The sequence below is a fragment of the Pteropus alecto genome, unplaced genomic scaffold (genome assembly GCF_000325575.1).
Source record: "Pteropus alecto unplaced genomic scaffold, ASM32557v1 scaffold3, whole genome shotgun sequence".
Lineage (NCBI taxonomy): Eukaryota > Metazoa > Chordata > Mammalia > Chiroptera > Pteropodidae > Pteropus > Pteropus alecto.
Window position 1 is genome coordinate 45,653,912 of NW_006442484.1, and position 14,084 is coordinate 45,667,995.

The 14,084-nt window shown below is 32.1% G+C and overlaps 1 protein-coding gene across 3 annotated transcripts in view; it reads right to left on the reverse strand.

Moving 5' to 3' along the window:
• The window catches only part of LNPK (lunapark, ER junction formation factor), a 61,549-nt gene that overhangs the window by 42,981 nt on the left and 4,484 nt on the right, over positions 1-14,084 (reverse strand). For 2 of the 3 annotated variants that reach the window (XM_006921225.3, XM_025039366.1), the window contains exons 2-5: positions 12,765-12,853; positions 11,271-11,312; positions 10,344-10,531; positions 1,475-1,533 (exon numbers count right to left, since the gene is read on the reverse strand). In XM_006921225.3, the coding sequence (XP_006921287.1) occupies positions 1,475-1,533; positions 10,344-10,531; positions 11,271-11,312; positions 12,765-12,791 (316 nt within the window). In that variant the 5' untranslated portion in view covers positions 12,792-12,853. Of the gene's footprint in view, positions 1-1,474; positions 1,534-10,343; positions 10,532-11,270; positions 11,315-12,761; positions 12,854-14,084 lie in introns of all 3 variants that reach the window. The other variant, XM_015596744.2, reaches the window with a different exon arrangement.

Consider the following 14,084-nt stretch of genomic DNA (forward strand, 5'->3'; position numbering starts at 1 on the left):
CACCCTTTGAAGAAGAAAAGAATAAAAATAAAATTAAATATGTCTGGTCACCATGTTGTATGATGTTCCTCTAACAAATTTAGCTTTTCTAATACAGGCATAGATTAAGCATATAAATATTTTTAACCAGGATAGAGGTTAGCCTGTCGATTATACAATATATAATTGTATTTGAGCAAGGTATAGTTTGCCAGACAAGTAGGCCGGGAAAGAAGGCAAAGGAGTCAAGGGAGTCTGCAAAAAATCATCATTGGACTAGACCACAGAGCCTAAACTCAGTAGAAGTCATGAGCAAGGAGGACAGTTTGAAAGTAATATATCTGTGACCATTATTTGGATCCTGAGCCAATCAATCAAGATATTTTTAAAGTAAATGATATTTATAAGATAATTGGAAATTTAATATTTTTATATGTAATATTTTATGGCATTAAGAATTCTTTTTAAAGAAACAAATAAACTAACAAAACAAACTCATAGATACAGACAACGAATTGGTGGTTACCAAAGGCAAGAGGGGTAGAGAGAGGGCAAAAATGGGTAAAGGGAATCAAATAAATATAAGATGATGAACGGAAACCAGACTAGTGGTAGTAAGCATTCTATAATGTATACAGATTATCTAATTAGAATGTTGTACACCTGAAAGTTATAAAATGTTATTAACTGAGTAACTTTGGGATTTTTAAAAAAAATGTTTAGGTATTATAATATATTGTGTTAATTTTTTTAAAAGTCTATTATGGATACATTTGGGATATACTTCAAAATAATACAGGAGATGGAGAAGTTTAGTGGGGGTAAAAATGAAACGAGATTGACCATGAGTTGATAATTGTTTAGGTTGTGTGATAGGTATATGAGGGTTCATTATACTATTCAGTCTACTTCTGTACAGGTTTGAAATTTTCTATAATGAAAAGTTAAAACAAGAAAAGAAAAAAATATGTCACATATAAAGTTCATTTCAAATGAAATTTGCCTATCTTTGGTTAATTATAGCTCATAGTTTTAAGACCTAAAAATCTTTAAAAGCTGTATAGACACAGAATACAGAAGATTTTATCATAATTTACATATTTCAATAAAAACAAAGGCCTAGAGGCTGCGAGGTTAAAGAAAATGGTGCAATTAAAATAAATCAAATGATATACAACTATCACATTACTCTATAATAACGTAAGTTTTCTATTAAGATGAATTTAACAAATATAATTTCTCTTGATTTAAAGAAATGAATTGTTTCGTGTAAATAATTCTTTAAAAACAAGGCAGAAATAACAAGTAAAAAATAGAATCATCTTGATCATTCATAACCTTTCTTATGCTTTACAGTAAACAATTCTTCAATATTTACAAAATTACATAGTCATTTCAATATACCATTTCACAACCTACCATTCAATTACAAGCCAATGCACTATAAAATGGTTTTTTTAAAATGCATTTATACAAACTCAGATATTAAACTTACTATTTCTTTCTGTTCTCTTGGAAAAGAAGAAAATAAGCACTGTTCTTATGCTCCAGATGCTACAGAGGAAGCAAAATTCAGAAACAGAAACCATCATTAGGATATGTAAATTATGAGCCATATAAAATGAAAACAAATACACATTTCCAATTAGAGTCAGGTACACTGTTTCCTTTTATATGTTGAAAATCAAAAAGTACTCCTTTCAGAGACCATCAGTCTACCTGTGCTTTCAAAGAAGGAGTTCTCAATCTAAAATCCATGAACCTTCCGAGGGTCTTCTAAATCTCAAAATTGCCTTTGTGTTCATAAATGCATTTCTTTATAGAGAACACTGCTTTCATTATTCTCAAAGGTGTCAATGAACTCCACAAAAGATTAAGAACAAATTGTAGAATCCCTTCTTACTAAGTAAGCATCAACTCCAAAGATTTGTCTATTCCCATGCATTAAGGAAAAAGCATGTTTTACAAATCTAAAGCATTATACAAATGTAAGTTTCTACTCCTTCCCTATTAATATTTGAGGGATCTTCTCCACTAAATAGAATAAGCTATCTGGAGGAGGAAAAAAAAAATCTTACCTTCTAATAAATACTTGATAAGTAAATTTAGCTAAACACCTCCTTCCAAAGATTTTTTGAGGATAATTGTTTAAGCCTTGCATTAATAAGACATCGACTGACATTAAAAGAATTAAAAAGAAAATCAAAGAATGATCCTAATTACAAACTTGTCAAGGTTCTTTTAAATTCAAGGCAAATATAGCAAAATACCTCTTTCTCCATAGAACATGGCAGAATAAGAACACAAACATTATTCATCATTTTATAATAGAACTATCTGAATACAAATTCAGGTAATAAATATAAAAATTAGTTCAATACTCTAAAATATTGCTATTCTTGGGAGTTGGCCTACAAGGTAGTCACCAGTGAACTCTGTCGGTATTCACACCTTTGTCAAGTCCTCTCTTACTAGTGTTGGTCTGTGTGACCAATAGCATATGCCATAAGTAATAATATGTCACTTCAAGATTAGGTTATAAAACACTATAGCTTCCATCATGGGCCTCTTCTTCCACTCACTATCTCTCTCTCTTGGATTACTCATTCTGAGAGAAGCCAGCTGCTATGACATGAGAATATTCAGGGAACTCTATAGAAAGGCACATGTGGCAAGGAACATAGGTCTCTGGCAAACAGCCAATGAGAAGTTGAGGCCTGCTAACAACTACATGTGAGCTTAAATGTAAATTCTCCAGCCTTAGTTAAACCTTGAGATGACTACAGCCCCAGCCAAGAGCTTAACTGCAATTTACATATGAATAAAAGATCCTGAGCCAGAATCGCCCAACTAAGCTGCTCCCACATTCCTGCCCCTCAAGAACTGTGAGAGAAAATAAACATTTGTTGGTTTAAGCTACTAAATTTTGGGCAATTTGTTACACAGCAATAGATAACTAATACATGCCTTATATATTGTTATAATTTATTTTTATGTGAAAACACCAAATAACCAGATTCCTACATGGTACTTGGACAACTACCTAAGCACTAAAAAAGACCCTGAGCATTGTCCTTATCAAGGGAAGGTAGATGAGAGAAGAGCTTAACAATCTGCTCATAACCCTCAAGGATCCTACAACAGTAGAAGTCTTACTATTTCTCCAATACAAAGCCACGGAAACAATGGCAAGTTAAGAGAGATGATTTAGAGAGAAAAAAAAAGTAAAAAGAAAGAAAATAAAACACAAGAAAAGGAAGTGCAGAGATAATGACTGGAATTCTGTAGGAAATCAGTAAATTTTCTTAAATGAGTAGATACTTTTAAAAGCATATATAATCGTCAAAAGTGTAAAAACTACGAGAATTGAAATACACTCCATTACTTCAAAATAAAATTCATTAATCTCCCTTTATGGACAATAAATTCTTTTGGTTTTTATCAGAACTACAGATAGAAGAAAATGAGCTATAAAACAACACAAAGTTCTATTCGTCAAGTCTTCAAGACTTGAAAAGGTAGAACATGAGTTATACTTTAAGGATAAATTAAATAATTTTTTTGTATTTTTAAAATAAAATTTAGAAAAAGAATTAAACTACTTCAAGAATCTGTGTTTTAGTTATCCCAACAAAGGTTTTGCCCTCCCAATAATTAAATATGATGTATGAAACTATGGCAACATATTTTGTGAAGATATTAAGGATACTATTACTGACACCTACTTTGAGAATAGTAGTATAATCTCCTTTCCCACCTCCTCTCTTAGAAATCACCCAAACAAGAAGAACAAAAAGAAAACCACGAATTCCTTTTCTGGTACAATTAAGATGTAGCTAAAACCCAACCCTCAAAATATGTGAAAGGGCTCCCAAAAGCAATGAAGATCATTCAGAGTCTCCAAAGACTAGAAGCAGAAAAGGAAAACTTTATCTCATAAAGAAGTAGCAAGATAAACTTCTCAAAGCATAAAGCCTAAAACCCATGTTTAGAACAATGAAAACAGTATACATGCTACAGGCAGAAACTTCTCAGTTAAGTTCCAACAATGACACAAACAAGGCAGAGCTTAAAGAGAAATTATTCATCCTTTTTGTCAAACTTAAGTACTCTCTTTCCAACAACCATATAAGCCTTATTTAATTTATTAAAATGTTTTCAGATGAGATTTAAATACTATATAAAGCTAAAAAAAAGATATACAGGTCTCAATACTTATAACTATGTTGACTATTTCGTCCATTCATTTAATCATCAACAGCTTATCAAGAATAACCTTCACATTCAGACAAACTAATAATGATTATTTATTTTGGTAAAATAAAGCAGGAATCGAGCTTTCCTTTTTTATCTATTTATCAGTCTAGTTATTTGTTTGTTGATTTATTTTTGGATATAACAACACCATTTCTCCCCAATTATTTGAAATGTCATTTCTATCATATATAAAAACCATATATAAAAATTCCTTTGGGGATTTATTTCTTGATTCTCACGTCTCTTTCTTTGGTCTGTGTTTCTATTTACATACTGTACCAAACTTTTAATTAATTTTTGTAATGCATTTGATGCCTGGTAGAACTGTTTCTCATTCTTCTCCTTTTTTAGACTTTTCAAGACTATTCATACGTGCTTATTTTTCCATTAAAAATTATAGAATAAGTACACCAAGATTTTAAACATATTGTCGGTATTTTTATTGTGATCACATTTTTAGATTAATTCGGGGAGAATTGAATTCATTACAATATTGAGTCTTCCCATCCAAGAATAGAATGTGTCTCTTAATTATGTCTCAGTACATAATTCATTAAGTACAAAATTCTATCAAGTGAATATCTATCGATATTGCAAAAGGAATACTTGCAAAATGATTTTCTTATCTACCAAAGTAAATACAGTTGATCTGTGAACAACACAGATTTGAACTGCTCAGCTCCACTTACATGTGGATTTTTTTCAATAAATGTATTTCCTCTTCCTTATGATTTTAATAACATTTTATTTTCTCCAGTTTACTTTATTATAAGAATACAGTATATAATACATATAAGATAGAAAATATGTGTTAGTCAACAGTTTGTTATCGGTAAGGCTTCTCGTTAACAGTAGGCTATTCATAGTTAAGATTTTGGGGAGTCAGAAGTTATATGAGGATTTTTGACTATTCAGGGGGTCATTGCCCCAACCCCCTCTCCCCCACTGAAGAATCAACTGTATTCTCTTGAGTAAATATCAGGAAACAGATACCTTCTCCTTTAGAGCTAGAGCCAACTACAGTTGATGAGTGATACTTTGTATTCTTATTAGAGTGTCATGAAACAAATGTTTAACTATCTTCAAAAGGCTACAAATTATGTTTGTCAACCTTCTAGCTGGATTGAGGAAATATCTATTAACAGCTAGTGGGAGGAGGAGTGTGAATGAGGCATAAAAATTGTTAAAACCAAAGCCCTACCCTCAAACGGCTTTCAATTTAAGTAGAAAATGAGAAAATGTGAGAAACCCGGCCAGGACCACCTTCCTCAGTTCTCTTGCTTAAAATTTTCCCCCATAACCAATTTTAAGAGGTGCAAAAATAAAAATAAAAATAAAATAATGAGGAAAAATATGACCAAATCTTCTGGGAAGGTCAACATTTTATGCTAATTGGTCTCTGAAATGGCCTTACAGCAAATGGAATTTCTAGAAAGTTATGATCTGTAAGAATAAGGTATCCAGGAATAAAAGTCTATAAGATTGCTTAAAGAGTTCTTTAAGGCAGAGATAAAGCTTAATTATTTTTCACTCAGATAATGAACTAACTCTCAAAGTAATGCATATCTGCCTGCATAATGCAGAAATACAAAATTTTAACTGTAACTCAAACCTTCCCTCACTAAGGAGCATAGCCTTAATGACTCCTATGAAATAAGTTCATCGTTTATGTTGTATTTTCAGTTTCGGTAAGAGCTGAAAAGATCAGAGATATATAAATATATTATTCAATCTGAAAGGCAGAAAAATAGGCTAAAATCACACCAAGTTCCTCCATATTACATCCTGAAAAGAAGATATAATAAAATCTCAAAACATATAGAGTACTGACAGTCTACTACAAGATAATTTTGGAATAGTTGTGATTATGCAATATATGCTTAGCCCTGAATCCATGACCTCACTGTCCAGTAAAAGCATTTGGGAAATTTGGACTGCAGAGATAGCAGATACTTTTTGCAGTTATCAGGTAGATTTCTAAACTTTGTAATCAATGTAGACAGTAATGAGTGAAGTAATGCATTTTATTGCTCCTTCTGTCTCTATTTCTTTAAGTAAACTGTGGTCCTGGCCTCAAAACTTTTGTTTCCAAAGGAAAATAGTCCAGGGACAAGCTTGGGCAATAGCTCACATAACACACAAAAGAGTATGTCCTGTGGTAAGTCCTCCCTCTATCTACCACAACATCTACTTTCACGTTATTGTATTTTATTTCATGCTTTTTTGATTGTCATCAATCAGAAGAACAATTCTATTCTTTGTTAGATAACTGGTTTATGTTTCCAAAAGTGAAAAGCTCACTGAAACAGAAGCTGCAGCAGTTGAGAACCAGGTCACAGATGTGAATAAGACAAAGTGAGAAATGGCTCTGAAGCTTAACAAGCCAAGACATACTAGACACAGGTGATGCAGAACAGGCAGAAGGACACAGTAAGGACAATACAGCTTCATACTCAAAATAGAATGATTAAACTGAAGAAATAACATACATTTTGAAAGCATTTTAAATGATGTTTTTCTCCAAAAGAAAAAAAAAAATCTGAATCATAAGAGCAGATCCAGTAGCTCACGATTTGTGGATAGCCATTAAAATAAGCACAGTAGTCAGACATTCTTTTGTACTAGACACAAATCACTTATAATCAGAAAATCAATTCTTCATGAAAATGGATATCAAGTGAGTTTTTATAGTTTTTAAAGATGCTTACATCAACTGAACATCTCATCTCACACTTACTCCCTTTCTAAATTTCTTTTCTCCCCTCTTTTTATGAAAAAAATAAAAGCAAAACAAGGGAAAGGGACTCAGCATTATAAAACCCATTACTATACCTGAAATAAGCAGCATTCCACAAGATTTCAGAAGAGAAGGAAAATAAAGAAATGGCAGAGACAGTTATTTTGTAATATACATGGACTCAATTTTTGGCTCTTTTATCTATATACAAAGTTAAATTTTTATGAGCTCCAGGAGTTCCAACTTGAAAATATGCCCTGTACTAAAGACTATACAAAAAGTTTTTTACTGTAGTAGTCCCAAAGAAAAAACCCTTCCCCCACATTGTCAAACCAAAAAACATAAGTATCGCTTGATTCCTCACCTCCCATTTCCTCTCATCAAGTTGTCTGTTTTACTTCCAAAATATTTGCAAGTCATCTGTTCATCTCCACTGCCAGTGGGCACTCCAATCCATCATCATCTTTAGATTAAACTTCTCTAACGGCCTCCTATCTGATCTCCCCATTTCTACTCGTGTCCTCCTCTAACTCAAGTCTCTATAAGGCAACACACATGATCCTCTTAACTTAAACCCCATCATGACACTAAAACCTTTACAAGCTTCCCATTTCACTTATAATAAAATTCAAACTTCTCTCCATGATTCTCCATGATCTAGATCCTAATTCTGCAAGCTCCCTAGTACCACTCTTCCTCTCCATCACACATTCTAGATATACCTATCTTTTTGACCTTCAAATAAGTCATGTTCTTCCCTACTTCACAGCCTTTGCATTTTTTCTCTCTTCTTGGAAAGATCTTCTCTCAACTCCTGAATTTTGGTTTTGTTTTTAGGATCTGAAGAACAGACTAATGTAAGAAATTCAAATAATACCAAAAAGCATTTGGAAAAAAGTAACTACTTAAAATTCCACCACCTAGAATTACCATTAATAATTTGAAAATAATCATTTCCTATATCTCTCTATGGATATATGTTCTATTATACACTGTGTGTGCATGCGTGTGTGTATACGTACATACGTACATACATACATACATACATACATACATCCCATAAATTCCAACTGTTTACAATCTGGTTCTTTTTCATACTTTAGTTTTGAACTCAAATACCACCTCCTCAAAAGAGACCTTCCAGGACCAACCTAAAGTAGCTTAGTCCTCTCAATCATATTACCCTGTTTATTTTCTTCATTATACTTATCTCTCTCTAAATTAACTATGTTTATTTACTTGTCTCTCATTTTTTTGTCTGTCCAACATCAATGGAATGTAAGCTCCGTGAGGGCACCGATCTTGTCATTACTTTCTCAATCACTAGAGTCTAGGCCAGTATCTAACACATTGCAGGTGCCCAATATTTACTGAATGAACAGAAGATGGCTTTGAAAACATTTATAAGCTGCCAAATCCTAAATTTATATCTCCTATTCAAATTTCTCTCCTAAGCTTCATACTAATATTTAACCAACCCATTTGGCAGCTTTATCTGAATAAAAAAATACAGGTATTTTAGTCTCAGTGGGTCACCAAACCTGCTCCTACTCATGTTGTTCCCTATTTAGATGACACTACCATGAAACAAATTTCCCAAGACATAAACTTGAATTTTATCCTTGATAGAATTCTTCCTCCTCACCCCATATCCAACTAAACACCAAGAACCTCTCCATATCGCCTTAATTCTACCTCCTAAATCTCTTCATCCTTTGTGCTTCTCTTCCCTGCTACCAAGCACTATCAATCATTTCTCCCCTAGACAACTATAATAACTTTCTGAATTGCTACTCTAAATCCACTCTTATTCCCCTCTAATTCATTCTCCAAACCACAGCCTCAATGGTATTTTTAAAGTAACAATATGATCATGTCATATTCCTTCTTAAAAATCTCCAATGGCTTTCTACTACTCTTAGATTAAAACCTAAAATTCTTATCATGAACTAAAAGGTCCACAAGAAATATCCCTTGCCTAACTATCCAGACTTTTCTCTATAATCCAGTCTTCAGCCTTCTTTCAATTCTTTAAAACTATCAGGCTCTATCCTCTCTCAGGGCTTGCAAATATGCTGTTCCTTCTGCCTAAAATACTACCTATTATGTCACACCACTCTTGATATATATACTTATCTTTTAGGTCTCAAACTCAAACATCACTTCCTTGGGGAGGCTGTGGTGGAAAGAATACTAAAGATATCCCCCTCCTTCCTGAAGATTTTCATCCTCTGGTTATACAATCAAACAGTCATCTAAGTACTGCTGTGAAAGAACTATGCAAAAATAATTAAGTACTACTCAGTTAATTTTAAAATAGGGAGATTATCCTGGATTATCCTGGTGAGTCTAACATAATCTGTTAAACCCTTAAATGCAGAGCTTTCTCACCGAGGGCAGAATAGGAAGTCAGAGAAATGCAACAGAAGTTGGCCAATAACCTGATTGAGCCTGTAAGAAGATTCTCCCCCCAGAGACTCCAAGTAAGACCCCAGACCAGCTGATAACCTTGATTTAGACCTGTATGACCCTAAGCAAAGAACCCAGTCAAACCACCTTTTCTGATCTACACAACAGTAAGTGATAAAATAAATGTGGGTGTGTTGCCTGTTTGTGATGCTAAGTTTGTGGCAGCAATAGAAAATAAATACAAAGGCCCTTCTCTGACCCCGCCTCCACCCCAAACTATGTAAGGGCCCCTGTTAAATGCTCCATAGCATTTGGCACTTTACTTTCACAATATTCATCATACTTATTACTTAATTTAATGTATACAGTCTAAGATCTACAGTCAGAATTTTTGTATTTTTGTGTACCAAACACCATTATAATCCAATGTCTACACAGTTATTACTCATAAATGTTTGTTGACTGAATGAACAAATTTTTTATTCAATTGTCTCTCAAAATTCTCAGTTACAACACACCTTCTGTAATGTGCTATCTTATAAAATATTTCTATACCAAGGACCAATTGCTTTATAGCAGTGACTAAAAAGAGGGGAAGAGAGGTGGGATGAATGGAACATATTCAGAATCACTGGGGGCAGTTCTTTTTGTTTTACAAAACCTCCCTCACTTGCCAATATCCACAATCTGAAATGCCCAATACTCCTAGGAAAGCATGATCAAAATCTATTAGAGAATCACAAGACTGTCATATAGAGCCATTATGACTAATGTTACTGGGTCATATTCCTCAGGTATGTTGGATTGTAAATAAAGACTGAAAGTAATATTTTCTAACTAAAAAAAAAAAAGCAAATTTATTCAATCTAAGATATTGTTATTTCCTAATAAAAAGTGACTGCTATATTAAAACTATCTGGTCAGTAAGAAGAAAGTTCAACAAAAAGAATAATTTACTTACATCAATGGGAAAGCAAAAAATGGGAGTGTCATGGCCAGTCTTGCTGTAAATTCATCAGGAAGATACCACAAGTATACAATTAAACATGTAAACAGATAGAGAATTGAGGAGTAAAGAATTAATCTTCCAACCCATAATTTTTGTAGTCTCTGATTTTTTTCCCTAAATTCTTCCAGTGCTTGAATTTCCTGTTAAGAAAAAGTTATGTTAGTAAATCTCAAATTTCATAAGATATTAAAATGTTAACAAAAAATTTTAACATGATAAAATAATATTTTTAAACAGAACATAATGAAAAAGAAAACTAAAAATTAAGTTAAAATAAATTAAAATGCCTATTTGGACAAATCACTTTTTTACATGCAAAATTAAGATATTATGTTTAACCTATCGAATTAGCAAAGATCAGATGTATGAAACTGGCAACAACAAATAGTATTTGTTAAACCAAAGTAGTAATAATTCTCCCTGTATAAGGCCTATAAAAAAGTCTGGCTATAAAAAGAAAGAATAAAAGTTCTAAGAACGACCCATATTATATTCTTTCAATCTATTCATCATTTTCAGTATTCCCAAGGAATAGCCATTGTTGTAATGATAGAAAGCATAAAAAGCTGTGAAGTTTGTGGACTAATAAAAATTGTTGCAGACTATCTTATAATCAACTTTATCCTATCTGTAACATTGATTTACACCAGGCCATAGATCTAATTTCTTTCTAACAGGCTCCATTACCTGAAACAGTCTTCTTAAGCCACTGATAGACTTTGGATTTCTTTGAGATCATGTAACATTAAAGTTCTCATGCTTACTCTATATCATCTCTAAATTCCCATACCAAATCCAGTCCCCAAAACAATAGGTACTAAAATAATATTTACATACCACCTAAAACGAATTAAAACACCACAGAGCCAGAGAATATACCTTATCTATATTTTCCAGAACTTCTACAGTTGAAGGTTTTGTCTAAAGAAATAGAAATAAGAGACAGTGTTAAAACTTGTTACTGCAAACTTAGAAACACCTTAATTTATATAATCATAAAATAACATTTTGATCCAAAATTGTTTTTTTCAAATGTTGTCAAGCAATATATATTCCTCTTTATTTATAAATAAGATTTAGGTTTAAATAACTTCTTTTTAGTCCTAGAAGTACTTTCAACACCGATAGATCAATTTTTACCATTCTTAATCCCAACAGCACATACTTTTATAGAGAGAAAAAATTTCCTCTAAAAAAATGTTTCTTAGATATGATTATTTCAAAAATATTATATATTAAAAAATTCAAGACTGAAGATGGTCTGCTTTGCTATTGCTAAAAGTTCACTTATGATTCTGGAGGTCAAAATCAATAGGCTACCTGCATTCTAAATTCCTAAAATACTTTTCTGAAGATCAGATTTACAATGACATCTAAGAATACTTCATTATAGCAGAGTTTATTTGCTAAAGATGGTTTTTATACCACCTAGAATAAAAACCAGAAAAAATGACTCATACGACATTTGAGAAAATATTTACCAATTACATATTCAACGATCTAAGAGGCAATGAATATCAATTCATTGTAGTTCCCACGAGACGTGTTAACATTAGGTTGAACCATATAAAATTGCTATTAATGTAAGTCAAAGTTGTCGAATATTGGCAATTTCATATGGTTAGACCTAACAAGAAAAACAAAGGAAGAATAGATAAATTTGATCTTCAGGTAGAACTGTTAAAAGTTTTTAAAGGGGAGGTTCGATACGATGCCAGTTCAAAACAAAGCAGTTCCACTAATAGTTCAAAACTAAACTGTGTACCAACCACTGCTAGATTCCATTATTATGGTAAAAAGGGGTCCAAAAATAAGCAACATAATTTGTCCTAGACTACATTATCTCCTTTCATATCAGAGAAGAGCATTTATCAATATATTTTTTTTTTCTAGCTCTAAATTTGAGAAATCTCCTCTGAAGGCTTAACCTATAGAGGTTTTGTTATCCTATAATTCCTAAAAGCATATTTAGTGTGACTTTAGTAAATATTTGTGACAAGCTTTAAGCAAAAAGATATAGCCTGTAAAAACATAAGTAGTGTATAAAATACTTAATTTTGACTATCGTACAAATAATACTGAAATTAAAGTACTATGAGAAGAAAAAAAAGATAATCATTTGTACATGAATACACAGAGAAATAAAAACAATTCATAAGTCAGAGTGAAATAATTCTGTTAAACAGAAACATCAGACACCACTATAGCAAGTAGAACTATTAAAGTCAAAAAAAAAAAAAAAAAAAACCCCACTAACTCGTAAGAAAGAAAAATAATTAGAGTCAGAGATAATATCAAACTACTACTCATTTCTACACCACAAAGGAGACTTTTACAATTAGCTTTATTTTTGAGGCTATAAAGAAAACTTACCCTCCATCGAGAAAATAATCCACCCATCTTTTACTTGTAGAAACTGGGCACGATGATAAAAATCATCAATTGTCCAAAGGAATTCACAACTAGAAATAAAGCAAGCATTTACATTTTTTAAGTTACACTACACAGCATACCCACTATAAAATTTAGATGATGTAATACTGCCTAAAAATACTACAAAAGATTATTTAGACTCCACTTATGTGGAATTTTAATTTAGACAGTTTGAGGATAGAGTCTACCTTTTAAAAAATCCTTTCTTCCAAGCCAGGACATATTTAAAAGTGAAAATAAAGCTGGAAAGGCTTTTTAATGGCAAAGCATTTCAAAAGAGTATATTCATACCACTTTGCGATTTTGTTCTTTAAACTAAAAAGTCCTTTAAACTTTAAAGTTCTTTAAACTTTTGTCCCCTGTGTTGTTCCTGTAAGAAAAGTTTTACTATATTACTTTTATTCGACATGCTTAAATACAACTATTACTATCATTAAGCTGTTTCCCAACTAAACAAGTTATTCGGTATTAAGGGTGTTTTACAATGTTTAGAATAACATCACCTTACAAAGCCAACTGGATTTTGAAGAATAAAATAAGGGTTATAAGGCTATCTGTGACATTGAGCAAAACACTTGCTTCTGAGCCTTAATTTTCTTTTCTGTAAGTTACAGTTAACAATACTACCACTTTTCACAGGGCAGCCTTCATTATTAGCATTTTACTGATAAGAAAATTAAGTGAAAGGAGGTTTATGGATTTGTTCAATAGTCCAGAAGAAACATGGCCTAAAGCCACTCTATCTTAAGACTTCTTGTCTGTTCACTACTTTTCAACACCCATATAAACATTTCTCTCTTAAACTGTCTAAGACTCCTTCGAGTTAGTTGACTTTCATGTCAGCTAGCTGTATATCCCCTTCTTTTAGTTGTTTTTCTATTACTCTGAAATGTATTATAATATTACCATATGTATAAAATGTATCAGCAATATTTCATTCTAAATCAACTTATTAGTCAATAATTCTATTGACTAGTGTGTGTATGTATATATATATATACACACATACACACACACAACTATATATATGTGTGTATATGTGTATATATCCATACACATACATATGTGTGTATATGTATATATATACATACACATACACAACTATCCTTTACATATTTGTAATGGTAACCATACGACAAAAATTCAGAGCTGAAGTATATAACATAGAACAAGAAGGACCAGAGGGAAAACCCACAAAAGCCAACGGAAATAAAGAAAACAGAAACGCAAGGACAAGGAAACAATGGAAACACCAAGCTA